The sequence below is a fragment of the Physella acuta genome, unplaced genomic scaffold (assembly GCF_028476545.2).
Source record: "Physella acuta isolate Inbredline_101_S28 unplaced genomic scaffold, ASM2847654v3 ptg000243l, whole genome shotgun sequence".
Taxonomy (NCBI): domain Eukaryota; kingdom Metazoa; phylum Mollusca; class Gastropoda; family Physidae; genus Physella; species Physella acuta.
This window is the reverse complement of record NW_026731762.1, coordinates 11,224-34,770: the sequence shown is the minus strand read 5'-3', so window position 1 is coordinate 34,770 and position 23,547 is coordinate 11,224. Positions and strand designations below refer to the sequence as shown.

Genomic DNA, 23,547 nt, shown 5'->3' with positions numbered 1-23,547 from the left:
TGGTGATATAAACCTACTAGCTGTGTACATAGGATATAAACCTACTGGCTGTGTACTGGTGATATAAACCTACTGGCTGTGTACAGGTGATATAAACCTACTAGCTGTGTACAGGTGATATAAACCTACTAGCTGTGTACAGGTGATATAAACCTACTGGCTGTGTACAGGTGATATAAACCTACTGGCTGTGTTTATAGTCGCGTTCACCCAAGCGTACAGTGACATCCCTACAACGGACAAGGCGAAAGTAATAACCGGAATTTGTTTCGTGTTTTTGTTTCTCTCGTCTAAGTTTTACAGTGTTCATGTTCTGATAGGGCGCAGGTAGTTGAGTGACTGCCTCGTTCGTTTCGTCCGGGCGGTGTTGCTAGTATTTTCTTGTTTCGGTTTGTGTAGGGATTTCTTTTCTTGTAAATTCTGGATGTAATGGCTCACAGTTTTAGTACTTCATGTGAGGGTTTAGAAATACAGGTAAATTTCCTGCCACCGACCGTGGATAACAATTAGTATTACTTACCAACAAAGCTGGATCTTATACTTGCGTCTTGTAAACAACAACCTCGCCTAGTGTATAGTGTATAAACGTTAAAACTCAGACAACAAACTTTTTCCCACATAGAAAGTTGTGACGTTAAGAAAGTAACTGTAACAATTTTTTTTTTTTAGATTGCGCTGGTTCCTGTTAACTTTAAAGCGATCGATGTGGGGCTATAGCTAAGGGGAGGCAACTTAATAATGACGACACAAGTACTACCATAGAGTTATCCTTCCAGAGATACAAAAGGCACTGTACTAGTAAGTTTTGTTTTGTTCTATTCTATAGTCAGTTATCTTTTGCTGTTTCTCGCTAATTATAGATCATGCCCATACTATAGAAACACAATGGGAGAAGGGAGGGTCGTGGTTTTATATACCGGATAGAGTTATCTAAGATATGGTTTGGTTTGAGGCGATGCTATATCACAATAATTAATTTTGTGTTAAATTCACATTTCTTCTAATTGCCTAATTAAACCATAAGTGTTGTGTTTAAATAAAGACGCTACGTTTTATTTTTCGTTAAAACCTTCAGCAGACTAGTTTTTGGTCTCCAATTCGCTTTTTAGTTTTAATCAATACATATTTAAAAAGCTGATCTACCAATGTTCGATCAATAAATAACATATCTTGAACAATCCGGCGATGTTAAGAACCATAACATGAACAATACACCAACTCCCGTAACATGAACAATACACCAACTCCCGTAACATAAACAATACACCAACTCTAAATACCATAACATGAACAATACACCAACTCTAAATACCATAACATGAACAATACACCAACTCTAAATACCATAACATGAACAATACACCAACTCTAAATACCATAACATGAACAATACACCAACTCTAAATACCATAACATGAACAATACACCAACTCTAAATACCATAACATGAACAATACACCAACTCTAAATACCATAACATGAACAATACACCAACTCTAAATACCATAACATGAACAATACACCAACTCTAAATACCATAACATGAACAATACACCAACTCTAAATACCATAACATGAACAATACACCAACTCTAAATACCATAACATGAACAATACACCAACTCTAAATACCATAACATGAACAATACACCAACTCTAAATACCATAACATGAACAATACACCAACTCTAAATACCATAACATGAACAATACACCAACTCTAAATACCATAACATGAACAATACACCAACTCTAAATAACCATAACATGAACAATACACAAACTCTAAATACTGTAACATGAACAATACACCAACTCTAAATACCATAACATGAACAATACACCAACTCTAATTACCGAAGCATGAACAATACAACAGCTCTAATTACCGTAACAATAACAATACACCAACTCTTAATACCATAACATGAACAATACACCAACTCTAAATTCCGTAACATAAACAATTCCCCCCCCCCCCATGGTAAATACCGTAACATGAACAATACACCAACTGTAAATACCATAACATAAAGAATCCAACAACAGTAAATACCTTACCATAATCAATCTACCTATTCTAAATACAACATTGACTTTGAGATTAGCCCCAATGACAGCTATAAAGTTGCCCCTATTCTCTCGACCCTCAATCTCTTCGAGTATTTCGCCCCAGTATTTGAGAAGTGCTTTGTTCTACTTCACCTGACACCGTAGATTAGACCATCACTTTCAAGAGCCGTCGCAGGGAGTCACGTGCCATATAACCCCTCCCCCACCCCCTCATGTTTTCTCGGTTAGCAGATATACGACGGTCCAGCAATAAAACCCTTCCCCGTATAGATACGGCCCACTTTTTCCAGATATCGGGGCCGTTCTTCTGTGGTTTGTGTGGCGACTGGAGAACACACAGGACCAATACGGATTAGAAGACTTTACCAGGGCACACGATCGTAACGGATTACTGGAATTTCAGCAGCTTTTTCATGTTATAAAGAAGGTTCGTTTACGTATTTATTTCCCGTTTCACTATCTTAGAACGACCCTATAACTATCCCCCCCCCCCTTTCCCACTTTTTTACAAGTGTGTCGTTGATATCAGTATCGTTAGATAGGTGTCTGCACGCCATTTTTCGAATCAGTACAATTCAGAAATCTTCACGATTTCAACCTATAGGCTATATCAATAGCCGGTCTCAAACACATGGCCATGAATATTTGTGACAACGTTGTAAAGACAACATTTAATCTATAACTGAATCTACTCCTTGAAATTAAACTAAAGTATTGCTAAAAAAGAATGCATTAATTAAATTCATCTAATTGCTTATTTAGAATAAAAATGTAATTTATATTATTTGTATGGACGTTTTTCTCCTATTGTTTACTTTGTTCTAGTAGCTAATTTAAGCATCTTAATATCTTATAGACGAGAACCGTAAAAAAAATTGGATCGAGCAAGTTTTAAAATAGAACGAAACTAATCGTAACCCATTTTCTTCGCTTAACCCAGTAAGACAAATAGAAAGTCAACAAAATTACTTCCCCTTTGTACGGCATTCAGAACGAATTAGGGAAGATTTAATTACCTTTTAAAACATAACCACTTCACCGTGGTGGGACGCGACCGAGGCGTCATAATTTCACTTGCCAGAAAAATAAATACACAAGAGACTGGTTGCCAAAAAAAAAAAAAAATCATGTTGAAAAAGAAAAATTTCAACTCCAAAATTCCAAAACAACCCCCTTGAAAATATTAGGTAAAACTGCATCGCTCTCAGGAAGCAGACAAAAGCAATAAATTGTGTCTAGAACTGAAAGCAATTAGCTTAACGTTATTGTCTTAGGTTAGTGGGTGATTAAGTGCTGATGGGTAAACCCTAGATAGGTGAATTCTGCGAGTGGGTGAACCCTGTGTGTGCGAACACCGTGTTTTTAAACCCTATGTAGATGAATTCTGTGTATGTGAACCCTGTATATGTTAACTGTTTATATGTGAACCACGTGTATTTCAATCCTATTTAGATAACTAATGTTGTTGAACCCCGTGCGTACGAACGCTGTATATTTAAACCCGATATCGATAAACGTTATTTTTGTGATCTATGAGTGTTTAAACCCTATCTGGGTAAACCCTATCAGGGTGAACCCTATGTGAGTGAACCCAATGTGGGCGAACCATAACTGGGCGAACCCTATGTGAGTAAACCGTATGTCGGCGAACCCTATGTGGGTGAACCCTATCTGGGTTAACCCTATCAAGGTGAACCCTGTGTGGGTGAACCCTATGTGGGTGAATCCTATGTGGGTGAACCCTATGTGAGTGAACCCTGTGTAGGTGAACCCTGTGTATCTTCACTTGATAAAGGTGAAACATGTATAAGCGAACCCTGAACGGTACCAGCAGTTCAACCATTTCACTTCCGAAGAAAGTCTACCGCCCCCCCCCCCAAACGAAATGGAATTTATATATTTATATATAGAAAATATATAATTTTAACAGTGTCCGCTCCCCCGGACATTTTAGTCCGCCCCCCCCCCTTCCCGAAAATTTCAAGTGCCTCCCCCCCCTGAGAAAAAAGTCTAGAAGAAAGAATGTTAGTGCACCACACACGAGCTGGTGAACACGTGTAGCTTGTCACGTGACACGCCGTGACACACTTGACCTAGTCACGTGACACGCTGTGACAGACGTCTGCCCGTGACTTAACCCCCCCCCCCCCCTCACTCCTGGGTTGAACCATCTCTCACACCGCGGGCAAGTCTTGGGATAATGAGTGACGTTTCGTTAATTAATTCCCAGGTGAAATTAGTGCTTACCGCTCGACAGGTAAGTCGTTAAAATTAGACACGGTAGAGTGGTAGGGTCTGACTGGGGGTGGGGGTATAGGGGTGGTGTGTTTGTGGGGGGAGGGGGGGGGTTGGTGTTGGGTTGAATGTGAATGGGGGGGGGGGTCGGAGGTGGTTGTGGGTTGGTGTTGGGTTGAATGTGAATGGGGGGGGGGGGGGTCGAGGTGGTTGTTGGTTGAATGTGGCGAGGGCTGGAGGTCTAATTGTTGTCTCTATTTGAATGTATAAGTGGAGGTGTAGTGGTTGTCTTGTGCAGAAAGACTGTGTTTCTTTACCACTCGAAGTATTCTAAGCCACATATCGATTTATCGATTATTTGAAGTGATCGGTTTGCTGGGTTTGAAATCAATACATCACGCTGTGAAGCGTGAAGATTTTTACTGCGCGTTTGTGATCGATTTTTTTTTCAAAACCGAAGGTATACACACAGTCACGTGATGTTCAATGCTAAAAATAAACAACTGGACAACTCTGCTAGACGATAAGCGTAAACCCCAGAAAATGTACTGCGTTATTTGATGCGAGGGTACAAAATATCTGACAAAATACTCTGAAGCATACATTTACGGAACAACAAAATACTCTGAAGCATACAATCACGGAACAACGGACGTAAACTATTTGTAAGATATACCGGTTACAAGGCTCTAGGAAGGGTGTACAGGAATCATTCACTAAGGACATCAGGCATCAGTTAAATGTGAATATTATTTTAAAATGCAATGCAGTGGTACCTCGACATAGAAGTGCACTGACATGCGAGTTTATTTTTTTTAGATTCGAGCCATCGAGCAAAATACGAGTCAAATTTGAGATGCGAGATGTTTTAAAGATTCGTGCTTCGAGCAAAATACGAGTAAAATTTGAGATGCGAGATGTTTTAAAGATTCGTGCTTCGAGCAAAATACGAGTAAAATTTGAGATGCGAGATGTTTTAAAGATTCGTGCTTCGAGCAAAATACGAGTAAAATTTGAGATGCGAGATTTTTAAAGATTCGTGCCGTCGAGCAAAATACGAGTCAAATTTGAGATGCGAGATTTTTAAAGATTCGTGCCGTCGAGCAAAATACGAGTCAAATTTGAGATGCGAGATACAGCCTAAAGAAGCTACATCTGTAGGTGCTTTGGACTTACTCAATGACACTTGCCTAACTGATTGCCTAACTGATTGCCTAACTGATTGCCTAAATGATTGCCTAACTGATTTCCTAACTGATTGCCTAACTGATTGCCTAACTGATTGCCTAACTGATTGCCTGACTGATTGCCACAGCATTTTGAAAGGGAAAAATTAACAAACCTCTGAGGACAGTTAAAAAAAAAACAGCCTGCGAGTGAAAGTGAGAAAGGCGTAGCGAAAAAGGCAAAGACTTGGAAACATAAAACCTGTAGAAAAATTAAACGGAAGTAAAAAAAAAGTGCAGTTGCATGTAAGTTTAATAATTATAATGAAAAGTTTAGTAATAACAGTAGGTAAGTGAACAAAGTGAAGCTCCTTCGCGTATCACCTCCCCCCCCCCCCCCCCACCCTACACCCCCGCCAGCATTCTACTTAGTTCAAGTCGGCCAAAGTCCAATGTAAATGAACTTCTGTTATTTTTAACATTAACGTATTTTTATGTCTATTTAACAAACACAAGAAAAATAATCTTAAATGAATAAACACAATTCAACTACATATTAAATACGTCTAAGCTATGTAGTTTAATATGGTCAACATTTTATGATTTGTATTTGCAAATAAATATATTTTCACGTAGCTTCATTAAAAAAAGACTTTTTAGTATGTTTACTTACGATGGTAATAAAACAATAAACTCAGGTTTAATAAAGCTCGTGTCTACAAGAATCTAATATTTATTCGCTGAGACAGGTTATTCAATTCTAAATTGCCTCCCTTGATTTTATTGTCGTATTAACATGGGAGATAACAGCAGAAATTCCCACGCATGACCAATCTACCGTCCAGTGTTCTCCACATAGACACTTATCACAATGTATACAACGATCGATGGCGGGTTTAGATTATTATATTGGAATAGTGGTCTATGGAGGGGAGGGGGTGATGGGGGGGGGGGGGGTATTATGGTATGATGTGCGCTAGTGTTTCCGTTTCTTCTAAACTTGGCTTTTCTATTTTCAAGACATAGGGTCCTACTCCAAAAAGGTCTAACTGAAGGTACACACATGCAAAGTTTTATTTGGAGATCACACATACAAACTCCATGTTACACTATTCTACAAATTATATTAACTCTTTTGTCAAATCAATTTAATTTTCTCCCCCCCCCCTCATTTCCTAGTCAGCCCTCCCACTGTTTCTCCCACACTCTCTTCACGATACATTTACTACGTTAGACAAATGCTTTGATAATTACTAGATTTAGAATACCCAATGCTATATTAAAACAACAAACTCACCAGATTTAGGGTACTCATGCTATATTAAAACAACAAACCCACCAGATTTAGGGTACCCATGCTATATTAAAACAACAAACCCACAAGATTTAGAATACCCATGCTATATTAAAACAACAAACCCACTAGCTTTAGAATACCCATTAAAACAAAACCCACAACCCACTAACTTTAGAATAGCCATGCTATATTAAAACAAACCAACAACCCACTACAGTGGCGTAACTTTCGATTTGCACCCCCCTCATACTTTTTCTATATACCGAGGGGTCTATGGGGGGGGGGGGGGGGGTTATGACCCCCCTAACCCCCCCCCCCTGCCTACGCCACTGACCCACTAGGCCCTAGCTTTAAAATACCCATACTATATTAAAACAACAAACCCACCAGCTTTAGAATACCCATGCTATATTAAAACAACAAACCCACCAGATTTAGGGTACCCATGCTATATTAAAACAACAAACCCACCAGATTTAGGGTACCCATGCTATATTAAAACAACAAACCCACCAGATTTAGAATACCCATGCTATATTAAAACAACAAACCCACCAGCTTTAGGGTACCCATACTATATTAAAACAACAAACCCACTACCTTTAGGGTACCCATGCTATATTAAAACAACAAACCCACCAGATTTAGGGTACCCATGCTATATTAAAACAACAAACCCACCAGATTTAGGGTACCCATACTATATTAAAACAACAAACCCACTACCTTTAGGGTACCCATGCTATATTAAAACAACAAACCCACCAGATTTAGGGTACCCATGCTATATTAAAACAACAAACCCACCAGATTTAGGGTACCCATACTATATTAAAACAACAAACCCACTACCTTTAGGGTACCCATGCTATATTAAAACAACAAACCCACCAGATTTAGGGTACCCATACTATATTAAAACAACAAAACCACTAACATGCCATATTAAAACAAAACCAACAATCCACTAGCGTTGTTTAAAAACCTACTAGGACGTTCAATTAATTGCGCGGCTTTTTTCTGTCTGGCTGTATTGTAGGCCACACTGGCAAGTTGTCCATTCCATCTGTTTCTGTCGTCAGGTCGTCCGTCTGCTTATCTGGCAACACAACCCGTGAGAACGAGGCTCTGACCTTTACCCTGCGTGTGAGTAAACAAAGTGTAACAAAACCTGGAACACTTTTGTACCAGATTTAATTTTTACTATCGCTGAATGCCGGCGTCAGTTGTTAGTCAAATTTTATCTGTCTGCGATCTGAGATAGTCTTCGTTTATTTTAAAAGTGTACCAATTGAAGTCTGTGGATTAAAGTCTGTTGATTAAAGTCTGTTTTTTAGTTTGTCTACAATACAATTACAGCTTAGATATTGTCTTTCAAGATTAAATTATCTCATCGACAGTACAGTTTTTCAGGTTTTGTGAATTTCAAAGTTTGTGACACGGAAAGTAAGGTTTACGTGAAGCAAAAATCTAGTAAAGTTTTTAATTGTGTCAAAAACATTAACTTTTTCCCATCTGAAGTAAATAGTAAAGTTTTTGTTGTGTCACAAAAGGTAAAGTTTTCACCTGAAGCAAACAGTAAAGTTTTCTTGATTAGAACACTAAACACAATCTACACCTAACCACCAATCTGATTCCTACATTTAGTATTTACACTTCTTAGGACCCTTTGGTAAGTTTTGGCTTTTCTACAGCACACTTGTCTAATATTTTGTATCACCTGTATATTGAAAGCCAACCCACACCCCTCACAACCGTGGATTGCATGGAAATAAAAGTTGTTTTTTGCGACCGACAACAAAACATAGTGTATTATTAGTATTAACATATCTTTTGAAATTTTACGCACCAATGCTTTCCGGTTCCCAAACATGTAGCACCAGTCCCACGTTTTATGACGAGTGCTGTGGTGGGTACCGGTGTGTGTGTGTGTGGGAGGGGGCGGGGGGGCTGAATGCGTGACGTCACATAAAGTCTCAAATCTTCATCTGATAGGAAACAGGGAAGTTAAACCAAGAAATAAATAATCGCCCGACGGTCCCATGGAAGCAAATCAACAATACTTAGCGCCCCTGCCCCTATATGATATATTAGACACACTGTCAGTTCAAATTTCAACACTAAATTTTTGTTTTTGAAATTATGAGCTAGTGGGTCTGTAAGGTGAGAATGTTTCCTATGTAAACAACAACACAGTCATGCGCACAATGTGTGTTCAGGGCATGTATCGTGTATGTAATAGTGTAGACGGTTGTTGATTTCAAATGGATGTGTTATGATTTGTAAGTCACGTGTTAGTTGTATGGAATACATACATACATGTATATATATATATATATATATATATATATATATATATATATATATATATATATATATATATATATATATATATAGTATTTATTTACTAAATTACATGTAATATATATTTAAAATAGCCAATATCATTGATGATGTAATATTTCTCCATACCTTTATATTGTACTGTCATCTTTATGTTGCTAACGTTTTTAACTCATCCCTCATAACTTGTTCAGTTGTGAAATGACCAGGAGCCCATTGAATTAGTGGCATGCTCTATTCATTTGGTCCATTAAAGTAATGTCGTCTACAGCTCCAGAATTTCAGCGTCACTTTATTCAGATAGGAGGGTGTGGGTGGGTCAGGTGGGGAGTTGGGGGGGGGGGGGGGAGGTGGCGTAGCTTTTACGTTTACAACAGGTTGGACACTAATTCGTATGTTAACAGGGTGTTAATATGATAGGTTACCGTAATGAATTGGAAAGGTCACGGTGATAAAGTGACCCTAAATGGAAAGGTCACTGTGAAAAAGTGACCCTAGACGGATAGGTCACCGTGATAAAGGGACCCTAGATATCCCATTTATGTTATTTATACCTCTACAGAGGAAGCATTGAGCCCCCTCCCCCACCAATAAAACACGTATTGTGATGTAGATTCTCTTGTATTGTAGAGTTGGTTGAACTAATATACAAAAACGTCGACTCTCGGCAGAAAGCTGCCAGTTTTATTTACATTCTTATTCGTACTTTGTTCTAATGTTGGACGGGAATTTCTTCCAACCAACTTGTTATGCGCCTTATATTCCGTTGACTCCGATTTCAGCCAGCTTTTTGTTTTTAGATTTTATTCCATAGTTTTTGTAAAACCAAAAACAAACAACAAGGCAGCAGTTTTTTTAAGTGTTTTTTTTTCTAGAGTTATCTCTCCAAGATGGGTTACTGTCCCCAGCTAACGAGTCTCATCTGTCCGGTGGTTCGAACTTGGGACTTTTCGGTTAATCTACTGGGCTTTACCGGCCGGACCACACCACCCTTCTCACATTGTTCTAACCGCTTCAAGCTTTGGCTGCATGTACATAGTTAGGAAGTAAAGTTGGCGTTATTTCATACATACAACAGACACAACAAGCTAGCCAGAGATCTAAGATAGTTAACCTTACCACAGATCGGTCTTGCAATGGTTCAGGTTTAGCTAACAAAAAAAAAATACATATCAGCGTCATTGACGTCTGATAAATTATGGTGCCAGTCACGAGGAAGTGACACACATGTGTGAATGACGTGTTGACAAACCCCTGACACTGACATACATGTCAGGCATTTTGTGCTGTAGAAATAGTCAGTCAGTTTGCTGATTTATGTTTGACAGATGCTTCATTCGCTGACTGACACAGTAGGGGCACACATCTGCACATGTGTAGTGTGCATGATCTGTGTAAGGTATGATCTGTGATACACGCAGGATCTTTGTCGTGTCTATGATCTTTGTCGCGTGTATGATCTTTGTCGTGTCTATGATCTTTGTCGTGTCTATGATCTTTGTCGTGTCTCTGATCTTTGTCGTGTCTCTGATCTTTGTCGTGTCTATGATCTTTGTCGTGTCTATGATCTTTGTTGCGTGTATGATCTTTGTCTTATATAATCTGCTTCATGCAAGATTTGTTCTATTATTGTTATAATTGCGAGTCATTTTTTTCATTATCCGTGCAATATAACCGTGACAGCGTATGTTTTTGTAGGATGATATGCTCGATTATGTTTAGAACAGGCTGTTTCTCCAGCTTACGCCTCATGCGAATGGGCCCCGTTGACTGGAACCTGCTGACTGGGACCCGCTGACTGGGACCCGCTGACTGGGACCCGCTGACTGGGACCCGCTGACTGGGACCCGCTGACTGGGACCCGCTGACTGGGACCCGCTGACTGGGACCCGCTGACTGGGACCCGATCATGATTGTTGACAGACGAAATAGTCGCTTGAATGCAGCCTTACGTTTCGAAAATATTAAAATAAAGCAAATGAATATTAAAAATAAATACTTTAATTCGTGTCATATGACATTGTTTTGATACATCGTGCTTTTTGGTGTTGCAAAATTCTAAATTAAAAATCATTAATTTAGCGCGCATTTTCGGTCATTTCTCGATACATTTTTGTGTTATAGTCGTTACTGCAGCGACGACAAAATCCCAAATAATTTTTAATGACAGCAAATGCATAGAACTTATACAACAGTGATGAAAAACACATAATCACATTTTTTATGATCAGATATGTTTCAATAACACTACAAAAAAAATTTACCGATCCAGAATCCAGCTTGTTCGTTGCTATTACAAGCTTTTATTACAAGCTTTTATTTAACTCACTTCCTCTGTCGTCAGTCGTCAGTCTGTCTAGACGGAAACGCAGGAGTGAAAATTCGGACAGTTCTACTTGACCGATACGATTCACAGTTGGCACGTGGGTCAAGACATGAAGACAATGCAATCTGAAACTAAATTTGACTTAATTGGATGCCTAATTAATTTTTTATGAATTAATAAAAATTTGGACCGAATTAGTAGGCATGTCTAGCCAACCACACCACACGCGTCATCACCTTCAATAGCTGCGCCATCACGTAATGGCTGCGTTCAAAAACCATTGCGCGCCTACTGAACGTGATGTTCAGTAGGCGCGCAATGGATTTTAGTCATGTAACTCTATTGTAAATAAAACATGTAAAGTACTGAAAAAAAATTTCATAAAAAACGTTTTAATAACAAGCTTTTATGTAACAATGCACTAAAAAGTAGAAAATAAATTATAGACTACTATATAAATAACTATAAAGAAAAGCGTGGGTGTCTTCCTTAACATTAGTAAAGGTATCCAATAGATACTAAAGTGACCCACGCTTTTCTTTATAGTTATTTATATAGTAGTCTATAATTTATTTTCTACTTTTTAGTGCATTGTTACATAAAAGCTTGTTATTAAAACGTTTTTTATGAAATTTTTTTTTTTAAAGTCTAGTTCTACATCCGGGATTGGAAATAGTGATTGAATCTTGTTCATAGGTTTAACGGCGCTTGTTTCAATCTTAAAATAAAAGAATAAAAAACAAAGCTCATCCGGCCAAAAATTGAACATGTAAGTTAACTCAAAGCTAAGGCAGACTTTGCTGGGTCTGTTATGACTAAAACTTTAGTTAAAAATTTGAACGTCTTCATTGTCTGAACTAGGGTTTAAAAGTTTAATCTGTCAGCGATGATAGTACTAGAATCTAGGTCTAGATCTATAACGGATATTAGATGCCAAGCTATAAGCCAAGGGTTCTTAGGTTATACAGAACCTAAACAGCTCCAAACATAACTGAACGGCAAGCATAGAGTGGCAGAGGCGGATTATGCATGGATGGGGGCCTTCGTTGGTCAAATCTGTCTCACGTAGCCCGACAGTATCGAGTCATTAATGGGGTCTCTCAATCCCTACCAGGAAATAAGAAATAAGTGGGGGTTAGGAGGGAACCTCAGTCTTCTTCAAGATGTGGATAGTGAAAAATGTTATCATAGTACTGTCTTCTTCATTCCTACACATGGAAAGGTCAACCCAAAAGATAAAATATATTTTCATGCCTATCTAATCTAAAATAGTACCAACAATTAAAGTTAATAAGTCGCTTAAATGTAAAAACATCTTATTTGACCCATATTTTAACATTCCATCATATGCTTAAACAATAAAAAAATTAGTTAACCTGCGAGATATGACAATAACTATATTGAAAATAGTATTTAAATTGAGAATAATCCGAGCTTTCAATGAGTGCTAGATTAAACGAACACTGCTGTGACCATATCACATCTATCAAGTCTTATTGTCCAAGTGTCACATGTTTTGCGAACAGAAAAGGGGCAGCTGTAAATATTACTTATGCTCATCAGGTCACTTTATTCACATACCAATTTGTACATGGAAGAATTGGAGGCAAGAAACAATAGATGTGTATACACAATTGATCCAGTAGATAGTCGATCGAATCTTTGTAATGATGAGCCAACTTTGGGCACACAAATTTCGAGGGCCCTAGATTGCTGCCCGGTCAGCCTCCCACTAAATCCGCCACCGTAAAGTGGTACTCTTGACCCCAGTAGGTGAAGATGTTTATGGCTGGTATTTATATCTGGTCAGAAAGCAAATAAAAATGTTTGAAAACAAAACGGATTGGTAAAGGCTAGCTTATATTAATGCTGCTAATGAGAATCAAGTATTGAAATAGTATTAAAATTATGGCCACGGATCACCTTGAACATGATTTAGAACCAGCGTTCCTTAATACAAGATTTGGGGACGTTAGGGACGTTATCAGTAGTCCCCAGGACCAAAAGATTACCTTGCTGTGGTCTAGTGCAGCAAGTTCATTGATAAACCGTCCACTTAGGTTCATGCAATAGATTAGGTTGTTTCTATAAAATTCAAATCTTTCCTGCAGATAAACAAAATACTATTTAAACATTTTTACTAAATATCTCACCAACCAGCCGCTTTTTAGTGAATGACTTATTTTTTTAACGGCCACTATTATACCACAACAAATGTACATAGTGGGACGGAGTGGTCTAGCGGTAGAGAGCTGGACTGCTAACCCGTAAATCACGAGATCGAATCCGGGTTCAAGTCAGCAGACCGTCCCTGAGTCCACCCAACTCTGATGGGTACCTAACTCACGTTAGGGAAAGTAAAGGCGGCTGGGCATAATGCTGACCACACTATCTCTTCATATACCGAGGTCACAGAAACAAGTGAACTCTACTTCACTTGCCCAATAGACCGTCAGGTTTGAAAGGGAAACTTAAAAAAAAAGTGTACATAGTTTCTGTTGCCTATAAGAAAATAGTTTAGAAGAGTAAGCAGCTGAGGACACTAAACATGTCAGTACCTCCCTCCCCTACATCACTACTTGTTTCGTTACCAATTCAAATTACTGTTTTTTTCCCCAATAATTATTAAATTAAAGTTTGTAATTTCAAAGAATTCAACATTCATCTCTTTTCAGAATTCAAAAACAAATATCGTTTTGTTTCCACATATTTCATTTTTCCGTTCCCACATGTTTGATTTTTTGTTTCCAAAAATTTCAGTTTCGTTTTTAAATTTCATCTTTTCTGTTCTCGGTCTGTGCAGATTTGAACCTTTTTTCTGTCTGTGTAGATTTGAACATTTTTCTTCTGCAGATTTGAACAGTTTTTTTTCTGTCTGCGCAGATTTGAACCTTTTTTTCTGTCTGTGCAGATTTGAAACTTTTTTTGTCTGTCTGCGCAGATTTGAACAGTTTTTTTTCTGTCTGTGCAGATTTGAAACTTTTTTTGTCTGTCTGCGCAGATTTGAACAGTTTTTTTTTCTGTCTGTGCAGATTTGAAACTTTTTTTGTCTGTCTGCGCAGATTTGAACAGTTTTTTTTCTGTCTGTGCAGATTTGAAACTTTTTTTGTCTGTCTGCGCAGATTTGAACAGTTTTTTTTCTGTCTGTGCAGATTTGAAACTTTTTTTCTGTGACCGAAGACCTGCAGGGTTCCAGCATGAGTTCCACGGGGAAGGTTGCCTTGGTTACAGGAGCAGCTCAAGGGCTGGGCAAAGCTTTCTGCGAGATACTTCTCAAGAACGGTGCCAAGGTGAGATCTTTCATGTCGTCTAAATCTGGGCTCTTGTATGTGTGGCTATCCACCCATGTCCCACCCACGTCCCACCCACATCCCACCCACGTCCCACCCACGTCCCACCCACATCCCACCCACGTCCCACCCACGTCCCACCCACATCCCACCCACGTCCCACCCACGTCCCACCCACATCCCTCCCACGTCACACCCACGTCCCTCCCACGTCCCACCCATGACCCACCCCTACACCACTTCACAATCCCGCACGTTGACACATTTCTCTACCCCCTCTCCCCCCTTCCCAAACACAAATAGTATTTCTAACTTTAAAACAAACAAAATATACAATTGTGACGCGTAAAGAAAACGAAGCCAAAATAATTTAATTAATTTTTTTCAAAATTAGACATCACCTTATGATCTATCACGTAATTAGCCGTTCCTTAATGAGTCATTATTTAATTAGCCACTTCTCCTCACCTGAGTCACAAAGACCTGTTACCCACAATTCATCATCTTAACATCGTGTCTGTTGAGGACGTGATTAATAATCATTTGGTTAATCCGGTAATTAACACACGCCCGCAGGGGCAACTACTTCTCAAGTTAAAAACATCTTTGGGTTGTTTTAGAGTTATCTATCCTGGCAGCCGAACTATTTGTTTACATGTTATATAAACATTGCTATGTCGGTGAAATTTTATCGCATGCACCATTTTTTTGTTTTTTTTGCAAAACTTTTTTTTATTTTTAAAATTCAAGGTGGCATTGACAGACTTCAACAAAGATGTAGGGGAGAAAACACTGAAAGAATTTGAAGCGAAATATGGTCAGAACCGCGTCATCTTCTTGCAGTGTGACGTATCCAATATGGCTCAGATGGAAGGTAAACATTGCATGTGTGACGTCAGAACTCGCTTATTTTGTGGATGAATGACGTCAGAACTCTCTTATTTAGTGGATGAATGACGTCAGAACTCTCTTATTTAGTGCAGGATTGACTTTCGTTCTCTTAATTAGGCTAGTTGACACACAAGGGAGGTAATAATGCTGGCACATTTGATATTAAAACTGTTTCAGTTAAGATAGTTGATCGAAACGGATGGTATAATTACTACTCGGTTTGGAATCTTGAGTTTAAAATATATTTTGTAGTCTTCAAGAAATATGGGGAGACACATCATTTACCCTTCCCCTATTTCCATTATTCCCTCCTCCACCTCGAAGCAAGTTCCCCTCCCCCCGACCGACCTTTTTCCAAATGGTATAGAATTAAATAGACAATATATACTTTAACCAGTGTCCGTCCACCCCCCGGAAAATTTTAGTTCGACCCCCCCCCCCCCAGAATGTGCCCCTCCCTCCCCGGAGAAAAAATCTAAAGAGACACCGCCCATGAGCACGTGACTGTTTACATATCCCGCTTTGGTTATCGCCGAGACTGGATGAGCCGTCAACCTTCTGTACACAGCTTCTATTTTAGACTGATAACAAAGCATTTCATTCAAATAGGCTAACAAGTGTTAGTGTTGTTGATTCGTCTATCTTGAAGAGGTTACAAGACTCACCCCCAACTATCCACCTCCCCCGTTCTATCGACTATAACTTCACACATACACAAGCGAGCACATGAAACAAAGTGTCTTTGAACCCATATACACAAGAGGGCGCATGCAACAAAGTGTCTTTGAAGACACATACACAAGAGAGCACACGAAACAAAGTGTCTTTGAACCCACATACAGAGCACACGTAACAAAGTGTCTTTGAACCAACATACAACCGAGCACATGAAACAAAGTGTCTTTGAATCCACATACAACAGAGCACATGAAACAAAGTGTCTTTGAACCCACATACACAAGCTAGCACATGCAACAAAGTGTCTTTGAAGACACATACAAAGCGAGCACATGCAACAAAGTGTCTTTGAAGACACATACAAAGCGAGCACATGCAACAAAGTGTCTTTGAACCCACATACACAAGAGGACACATGCAACAAATTGTCTTTGAAGACACATACAAAGCGAGCACATGCAACAAAGTGTCTTTGAAGACACATACAAAGCGAGCACATGCAACAAAGTGTCTTTGAAGACACATACAAAGCGAGCACATGCAACAAAGTGTCTTTGAACCCACATACACAAGAGGACACATGCAACAAATTGTCTTTGAAGACACATACAAAGCGAGCACATGCAACAAAGTGTCTTTGAAGACACATACAAAGCGAGCACATGCAACAAAGTGTCTTTGAAGACACATACAAAGCGAGCACATGCAACAAAGTGTCTTTGAACCCACATACACAAGAGGACACATGCAACAAATTGTCTTTGAAGACACATACAAAGCGAGCACATGCAACAAAGTGTCTTTGAAGACACATACAAAGCGAGCACATGCAACAAAGTGTCTTTGAAGACACATACAAAGCGAGCACATGCAACAAAGTGTCTTTGAACCCACATACACAAGAGGACACATGCAACAAATTGTCTTTGAAATGATTCCAGAAACTTTCAAGAAAGTCAAAGAGAGCCAAGGCGGACTGGACATCGTCATTAACAATGCTGGGGTGGGGGGTGAGATGGGTGACCAGTGGATAAAGACAATTGATATTAATGTGGTAAGTTAGGTGGGGGGGGGGGGGTGCGGGCGGGGGGAGGGTGAGTTGAGGGGGGGTGCGGGCGGGGGGAGGGTGAGTTGAGGGGGGGGGTGAGGGGGGAGGGTGAGGGGATGGGATGGGTGACCAGTGGATAAAGACAATTGATATTAATGTGGTAAGTTGGGGGGGGGGGTGGGTGGGGGCGAGATGGGTGACCAGTGGATAAAGACAATTGATATTAATGTGGTAAGTTGGGGGGGGGGGGTGGGTGGGGGCGAGATGGGTGACCAGTGGATAAAGACAATTGATATTAATGTGGTAAGTTGGGTGTGGAGTGGGGGAGGGGGGGCTGGTGGGAGGTGATGGGGTGGGATGAGATGGGTGACCAGTGGATTAAAAAATGGATATTAATGTGGTAAGTTAGGTGGGGGGGGGGGGGGAGTGGGGCGGGGGTGAGTTTAGGGGGGGGTTAGGGGGTGGGAGGGTGAGGGGAAGGGATGGGTGACCCTTGGCTAAAGACACTTGAATAGTAATGCGTAAGGTGGGGTTGGGTGGGGGATGAGAGCAGTGGTAAAAGACAATTGATATTTATATGGTAAGTTAGGGGGTGGGGGAGTATATATGTTATCGATTAAAAAATGTTGTTCGACTTTCAAATATATTTTGTAAACCTTAAAAACAAATCATGTTTATTTGTTGATGATACAATCTCATGGTTTCACATTTCAGAAGGGCACAATTAAGGGCACCATGCTAGGCATTGACCTGATGAGGAAGGACAAAGGGGGGAATGGTGGTGTCATAGTAAATTTGTCATCTATGTCTGGTGAGTGACTGATGTCAAAATGGGATGTTGGATGGTGTCTATGTGTATGTGTGTGTGTCTGTTCTATGTTCTATGTAAGTTGTATGTGTGTTTTATGTGTGTTGTAAGTGTGTGGTATGTATGTTGTGTGTGTGTGTTTTATGTGTCTGATTGATGTGTCTGATTGATGTCAACATGGGATGTTAAATGGTGCGTGTGTCTGTGTTGTACATGTTCATTCTCCCAAAGGTTCGACTACATTATTTTGACTATGTTGCAGCATTGAACCCCAACCCATGTGGACCCGTGTACTCAGCTACTAAAAGTGCTATCATCTGTTTCTCTCAGGCTTGGTCGGTAGGTGCTGTATGGTGTGTATGTGTGTGTGTGTGGGGGGGGAGGTAGTTGTTGTTGGGGGATGTGGGGGGGGGGTGTTGTCAGGTTGGGTGGGTGAGGGAGTAATGGTGGAGGGTTTAACCTGTGTAGGTTTTTCAAGGGTAAGGCTTTCGAGAATTGAGACATAGCAATAGAATCAATTGCACAAACAGCATCGCAATATTGTTGTACAAACTATGTCCTCATAATGTTGTACAAATGTTGTCCCCATATTGTTGTACAAACTATGTCTCCATATTGTTGTACAAAATATGTCTCCATATTGTTGTACAAACTATGTCTCCATATTGTTGTACAAACTATGTCTCCATATTGTTGTACAAATGTTGTCTCCATATTGTTGTACAAAATATGTCTCCATATTGTTGTACAAATGTTGTCCCCATATTGTTGTACAAACTATGTCTCCATATTGTTGTACAAACTATGTCTCCATATTGTTGTACAAACGTTGTCCCCATATTGTTGTACAAACTATGTCTCCATATTGTTGTACAAAATATGTCTCCATATTGTTGTACAAACTATGTCTCCATATTGTTGTACAAACTATGTCTCCATATTGTTGTACAAATGTTGTCCCCATATTGTTGTACAAATGTTGTCCCCATATTGTTTTACAAACTATGTCTCCATATTGTTGTACAAAATATGTCTCAATATTGTTGTACAAACTATGTCCTCATAATGTTGTACAAATGTTGTCCCCATATTGTTGTACAAACTATGTCTCCATATTGTTGTACAAACGTTGTCCCCATATTGTTGTACAAACTATGTCTCCATATTGTTGTACAAACTATGTCTCCATATTGTTGTACAAATGTTGTCCCCATATTGTTGTACAAATGTTGTCCCCATATTGTTGTACAAACTATGTCTCCATATTGTTGTACAAAATATGTCTCCATATTGTTGTACAAATGTTGTCCCCATATTGTTGTACAAACTATGTCTCCATATTGTTGTACAAATGTTGTCCCCATATTGTTGTACAAACTATGTCTCCATATTGTTGTACAAACTATGTCTCCATATTGTTGTACAAACGTTGTCCCCATATTGTTGTACAAACTATGTCTCCATATTGTTGTACAAACTATGTCTCCATATTGTTGTACAAACTATGTCTCCATATTGTTGTACAAATGTTGTCCCCATATTGTTGTACAAATGTTGTCCCCATATTGTTGTACAAACTATGTCTCCATATTGTTGTACAAACTATGTCTCCATATTGTTGTACAAACTATGTCTCCATATTGTTGTACAAACTATGTCTCCATATTGTTGTACAAATGTTGTCCCCATATTGTTGTACAAACTATGTCTCCATATTGTTGTACAAACTATGTCTCCATATTTTTGTACAAACGTTGTCCCCATATTGTTGTACAAACGTTGTCCCCATATAGTTGTACAAACTATGTCCCCATATTGTTGTACAAACGTTGTCCCCATATTGTTGTACAAACGTTGTCCCCATATTGTTGTACAAACGTTGTCCCCATTTTGTTGTACAAACGTTGTCCCCATATTGTTGTACAAACGTTGTCCCCATATTGTTGTACAAACGTTGTCCCCATATTGTTGTACAAATGTCCCTATATGGTTACCTACGATGTGCTCATATTGTTACCTACGATGTGCTCATAATGTTACCTACGATGTGCTCATCATGTTGTACACATTGACCAGAGAAATCCTGAGCTGGCACAGAACGGAGTCCGTGTCAATGTCCTGGCCCCAGCCTTTGCCGACACCCAACTGGTCCAGTCGCTGATCAACGGTCAGACCCAGACGTATGCCCCAGCCATCCAGAAGGTTTTCTTTGAGAAGGCTGGGATTATGACGTAAGTTTTAGGACGGGATTATGACGTAAGTTTTAGAAGGCTGGGATTTTGACGTTTTATTGTTAGTAGGTCGGATTATGACGTAAGTTTTATTGTTACTAGGTCAGATTATGACGTAAGTCTAGAAGGACGGGATTATGACGTAATTTTTATTGTTACTAGGTCAGATTATGACATAAGTTTTAGAAGGACGGGATTATGACGTAAGACATGATTACGTTACTGTGAACCTTTTTGATTAACTAACTGTTACTAGTATAACTGCTCCCAAAACATAAAATAAAAATTATATTTAGAGATCCTGCAGGAACAAAATTATAACAAAATTATTAGGCAATACTCGCCCTCTTTATGTTATATAACATGTGCATCAGGGGCGTAGCCATATTTAAAAAAATGTTGTCTACATAATCAGTCTGAGTTGCTTTAATTTTAGAAGTTTTTGAATAAATAATTATCTTAGAAAAGCGCCACCCATTTGGTAATGCAATGGAGGGGAGCGTCCGCCCCACTGCACCCCCATGGGTTACGCCTCTAATATGACTAACCATTTATTTTCTCGCCGCTCCACAGACCCGAGACGGTGGCGGAGGCTCTCTATGAACTCGTGGATGACCAAAATAAAACTGGCGCCGTTCTAAAAATATCTCAAGCTGGCGGTAAAGACTACGTCACCTCTTAACTGACGTCATAACTCCGACGTCAAGTTGTTACAAGATGCTGCCATGTTGACTGTTATATTGTGTGCATCGCTGTGAAGTAGAATGTTATTGACTGCGTGGATGTTATTTTATGCTGAATGTTATGGATTTATTTTCCTAGAAAATTTTGGAAACGTGTGTCGTACATGTCCTTGAAATGTTATTTAGGTGAATGCTAGATTTTAACTTGATTTTCTATTGCTAGAATAGTGATCGAATAAATGTGCAATTTTAGCTAAAGTAATAGTTATAAAAAGTAATTTTGTAGCTGTTTCCCCTTTTTGTTAATATTTATATTCAGCACTTATAATAAAGGGGAAAGAACCGATTAAATTAGTGAATAAAGCGGGGTTTTGTGAGTTTGTGGGTTTTAACCCGCGAAATTTTAACTACATTTTAAACAGTTGTTTTTTACTTATTGGGCTAGTAAAGTATAAATTAATTTTTCATACTGAAATCTTGATTTCTTATTAAAACAGGGAATCCATTATTTTGTGTTCACCATTTCCTGTAAATTTTGTTCAGAGAGAAATTTTGCTGCCTAGTTAAAAGTAAAGTACAGTTTGAGACTAGATGGTCAAGAGGGAAGCTGAAGTAGAGTTCATCTGTTTCTCTGTCCTGGGCATATTAAGGGATAGTGTGGTAAGTGCTATGCCCAGCCTGTTTAATATTCCATGAGATGAGATGATACATATCGTGTTGATAAATGGATAAAAAAAGATTTCAAAAAATATTCGCCAAGTACTGTTAACATACGGCAGTGAGTTATTACAAGGAAAAGGGTGATGTCATTCGACAGAAATAACACAATCAAATCATTAATTTTACACATAATTTAATAATGCGGCAATAAAAATAAATAATTGAAATTTTCTGAGAAAATCTAGGAAGTACAAGGGATAAAAAAAATTCATAAATGTAAATTTCAAGTTAACATAAGGCTAACATAAGGTTAACATAAGTTTAACATTCGCCTCAAACTCAAATCTAATTACTTCACTTAACAGTGAAGTTAAAACACAGTGAAGATATTGTTGTAGAACACACAAAAGTAAAGCAGGAGTGACAGACAGACAGATAGACAGGCAGACAGACAAACGGACGGACAGACAGACAGACAGACAGACAGACAGACAGACAGACAGACAGACAGACAGACAGACAGACAGACAGACAGACAGACAGACAAACAGATATTTTCTTCCAAATACTTTCAACCAAAACTTTTCACCCAAATGGCTTTAGATCCATTTTCATTTATTCAAGATATCATATTACATTTTCTTATAATTAATAACTGTAGCTGAAAAATACCCCCCCCCCCCCCGTGATCCCACCATTGCATTAGAAGATGTAAAAAAATCCCCACAACACCTGATAGGTTTGATTGACAGGCCAACAGAAAAAATATGGGACTATCTGTAATCTGATCACGTGACACGTTTCATTCAGGTTTTTTTTTTCGTTCATCCCATTCACCTCATTGATAATATGTCTGATGCTAGATTTACCGCCCCTCACTGAGTGGATGGAGGATTTACCACTCCCCCCCCCCCTCTCCCTTACAGAGTGCATGCCTCTGTAATCAGGGAAGCAGGATTTACCGCCACTGGTAGAATAAATGGAGGATTTACTGCCACTGACATAGTGTACGCTAGATTTAACGCACCTGAAATCACGGATGCTAGATTTACCGCCCCTAAGATAAATGATGCACGAGGTACTGCCCCTGAAATCAGGGATACTGGATTTGCCACCCCTGACAGCACTGATAACTAAAGTTACCTCCCCTCACATTATGGATGCTGGATTTACCACCCCTGACATTAATGATGCATGAATTACCGCCCCTGACATTACGGATGCTAGATTTACCACCCCTCACATCACGGATGTTGGATTTACCACCCCTGACAGCACCGATAACTCAAGTTACATCCCCTCACAGCGTTGCTGTAAAAGAAGCTCGCGAGATAAACACGAGATTTGGGTTTAAAAGAGAAAAAAACATTTCTAGTTTTAGTAGCAGATAGCGGACTTTACCCAGGAGAGCTGAGAAGTGGCAGACGACTTTAATCATCGCTGCAGTCTGGGTCGGTTACATCATTAAGTCGAGGCTTCATTCTGGACATTATTAAGTCTGGACATGCTAGGTTACATGGCAAGCATTATACGTTTAATGAGACATCCTTAATGAAGTGCTTTCTAGGTAGGTTTAATTATGGCTATCGTTAATCCGGACCATTGGGGCGCTTCTAGTTTTTATGATGGGCATCTTTAATCCTGAGCTTCCTAGGTGTAATGATCGGCACCCTTAATCTAGAGTCTAGAGAATATGTGCCCTACTAGTTATAATAATGGACATTCTTAATCCTGAGCTTAGGTTTAATGATGGGTACCCTTAATCCTAAGCTTCTTATGTTTAGCGATGGTTATCCTTAATCCAAATCTTATGGGCCC

At 39.2% G+C, this 23,547-nt stretch overlaps 1 protein-coding gene across 4 annotated transcripts; it reads left to right on the top strand.

Annotated features, from left to right (window-relative positions):
• Nucleotides 1-324: 324 nt before the first annotated feature.
• On the top strand, nt 325-21,577 carry LOC131938441 (15-hydroxyprostaglandin dehydrogenase [NAD(+)]). 4 transcript variants are annotated; one of them, XM_059296470.1, is made up of 9 exons: nt 325-474; nt 670-798; nt 14,593-14,730; nt 15,481-15,604; nt 17,241-17,353; nt 18,062-18,158; nt 18,418-18,494; nt 20,232-20,386; nt 20,960-21,577. In XM_059296470.1, the coding sequence occupies exons 3-9, from the start codon at nt 14,638-14,640 to the stop codon at nt 21,066-21,068; spliced, it is 768 nt and encodes a 255-aa protein (XP_059152453.1). In that variant the 5' UTR covers nt 325-474; nt 670-798; nt 14,593-14,637; the 3' UTR covers nt 21,069-21,577. The 4 variants fall into 4 exon arrangements, with proteins under 4 accessions (XP_059152453.1, XP_059152452.1, XP_059152454.1 ...); XM_059296469.1 differs by lacking the exons at nt 325-474; nt 670-798 and adding an exon at nt 2,311-2,500; XM_059296471.1 differs by lacking the exons at nt 325-474; nt 670-798 and adding an exon at nt 4,285-4,330.
• The last annotated feature ends 1,970 nt before the right edge of the window (nt 21,578-23,547 follow it).

Coding starts and splice junctions, on each gene's coding strand:
- LOC131938441 (XM_059296470.1), top strand. CDS start 14,638: ATGAGTTCCACGGGGAAGGTTGCCTTGGTTACAGGAGCAGCTCAAGGG. Junction 18,159..18,417: donor AAATTTGTCATCTATGTCTG/GTGAGTGACTGA, acceptor ACTATGTTGCAG/CATTGAACCCCAACCCATGT. Junction 18,495..20,231: donor GTTTCTCTCAGGCTTGGTCG/GTAGGTGCTGTA, acceptor CACATTGACCAG/AGAAATCCTGAGCTGGCACA.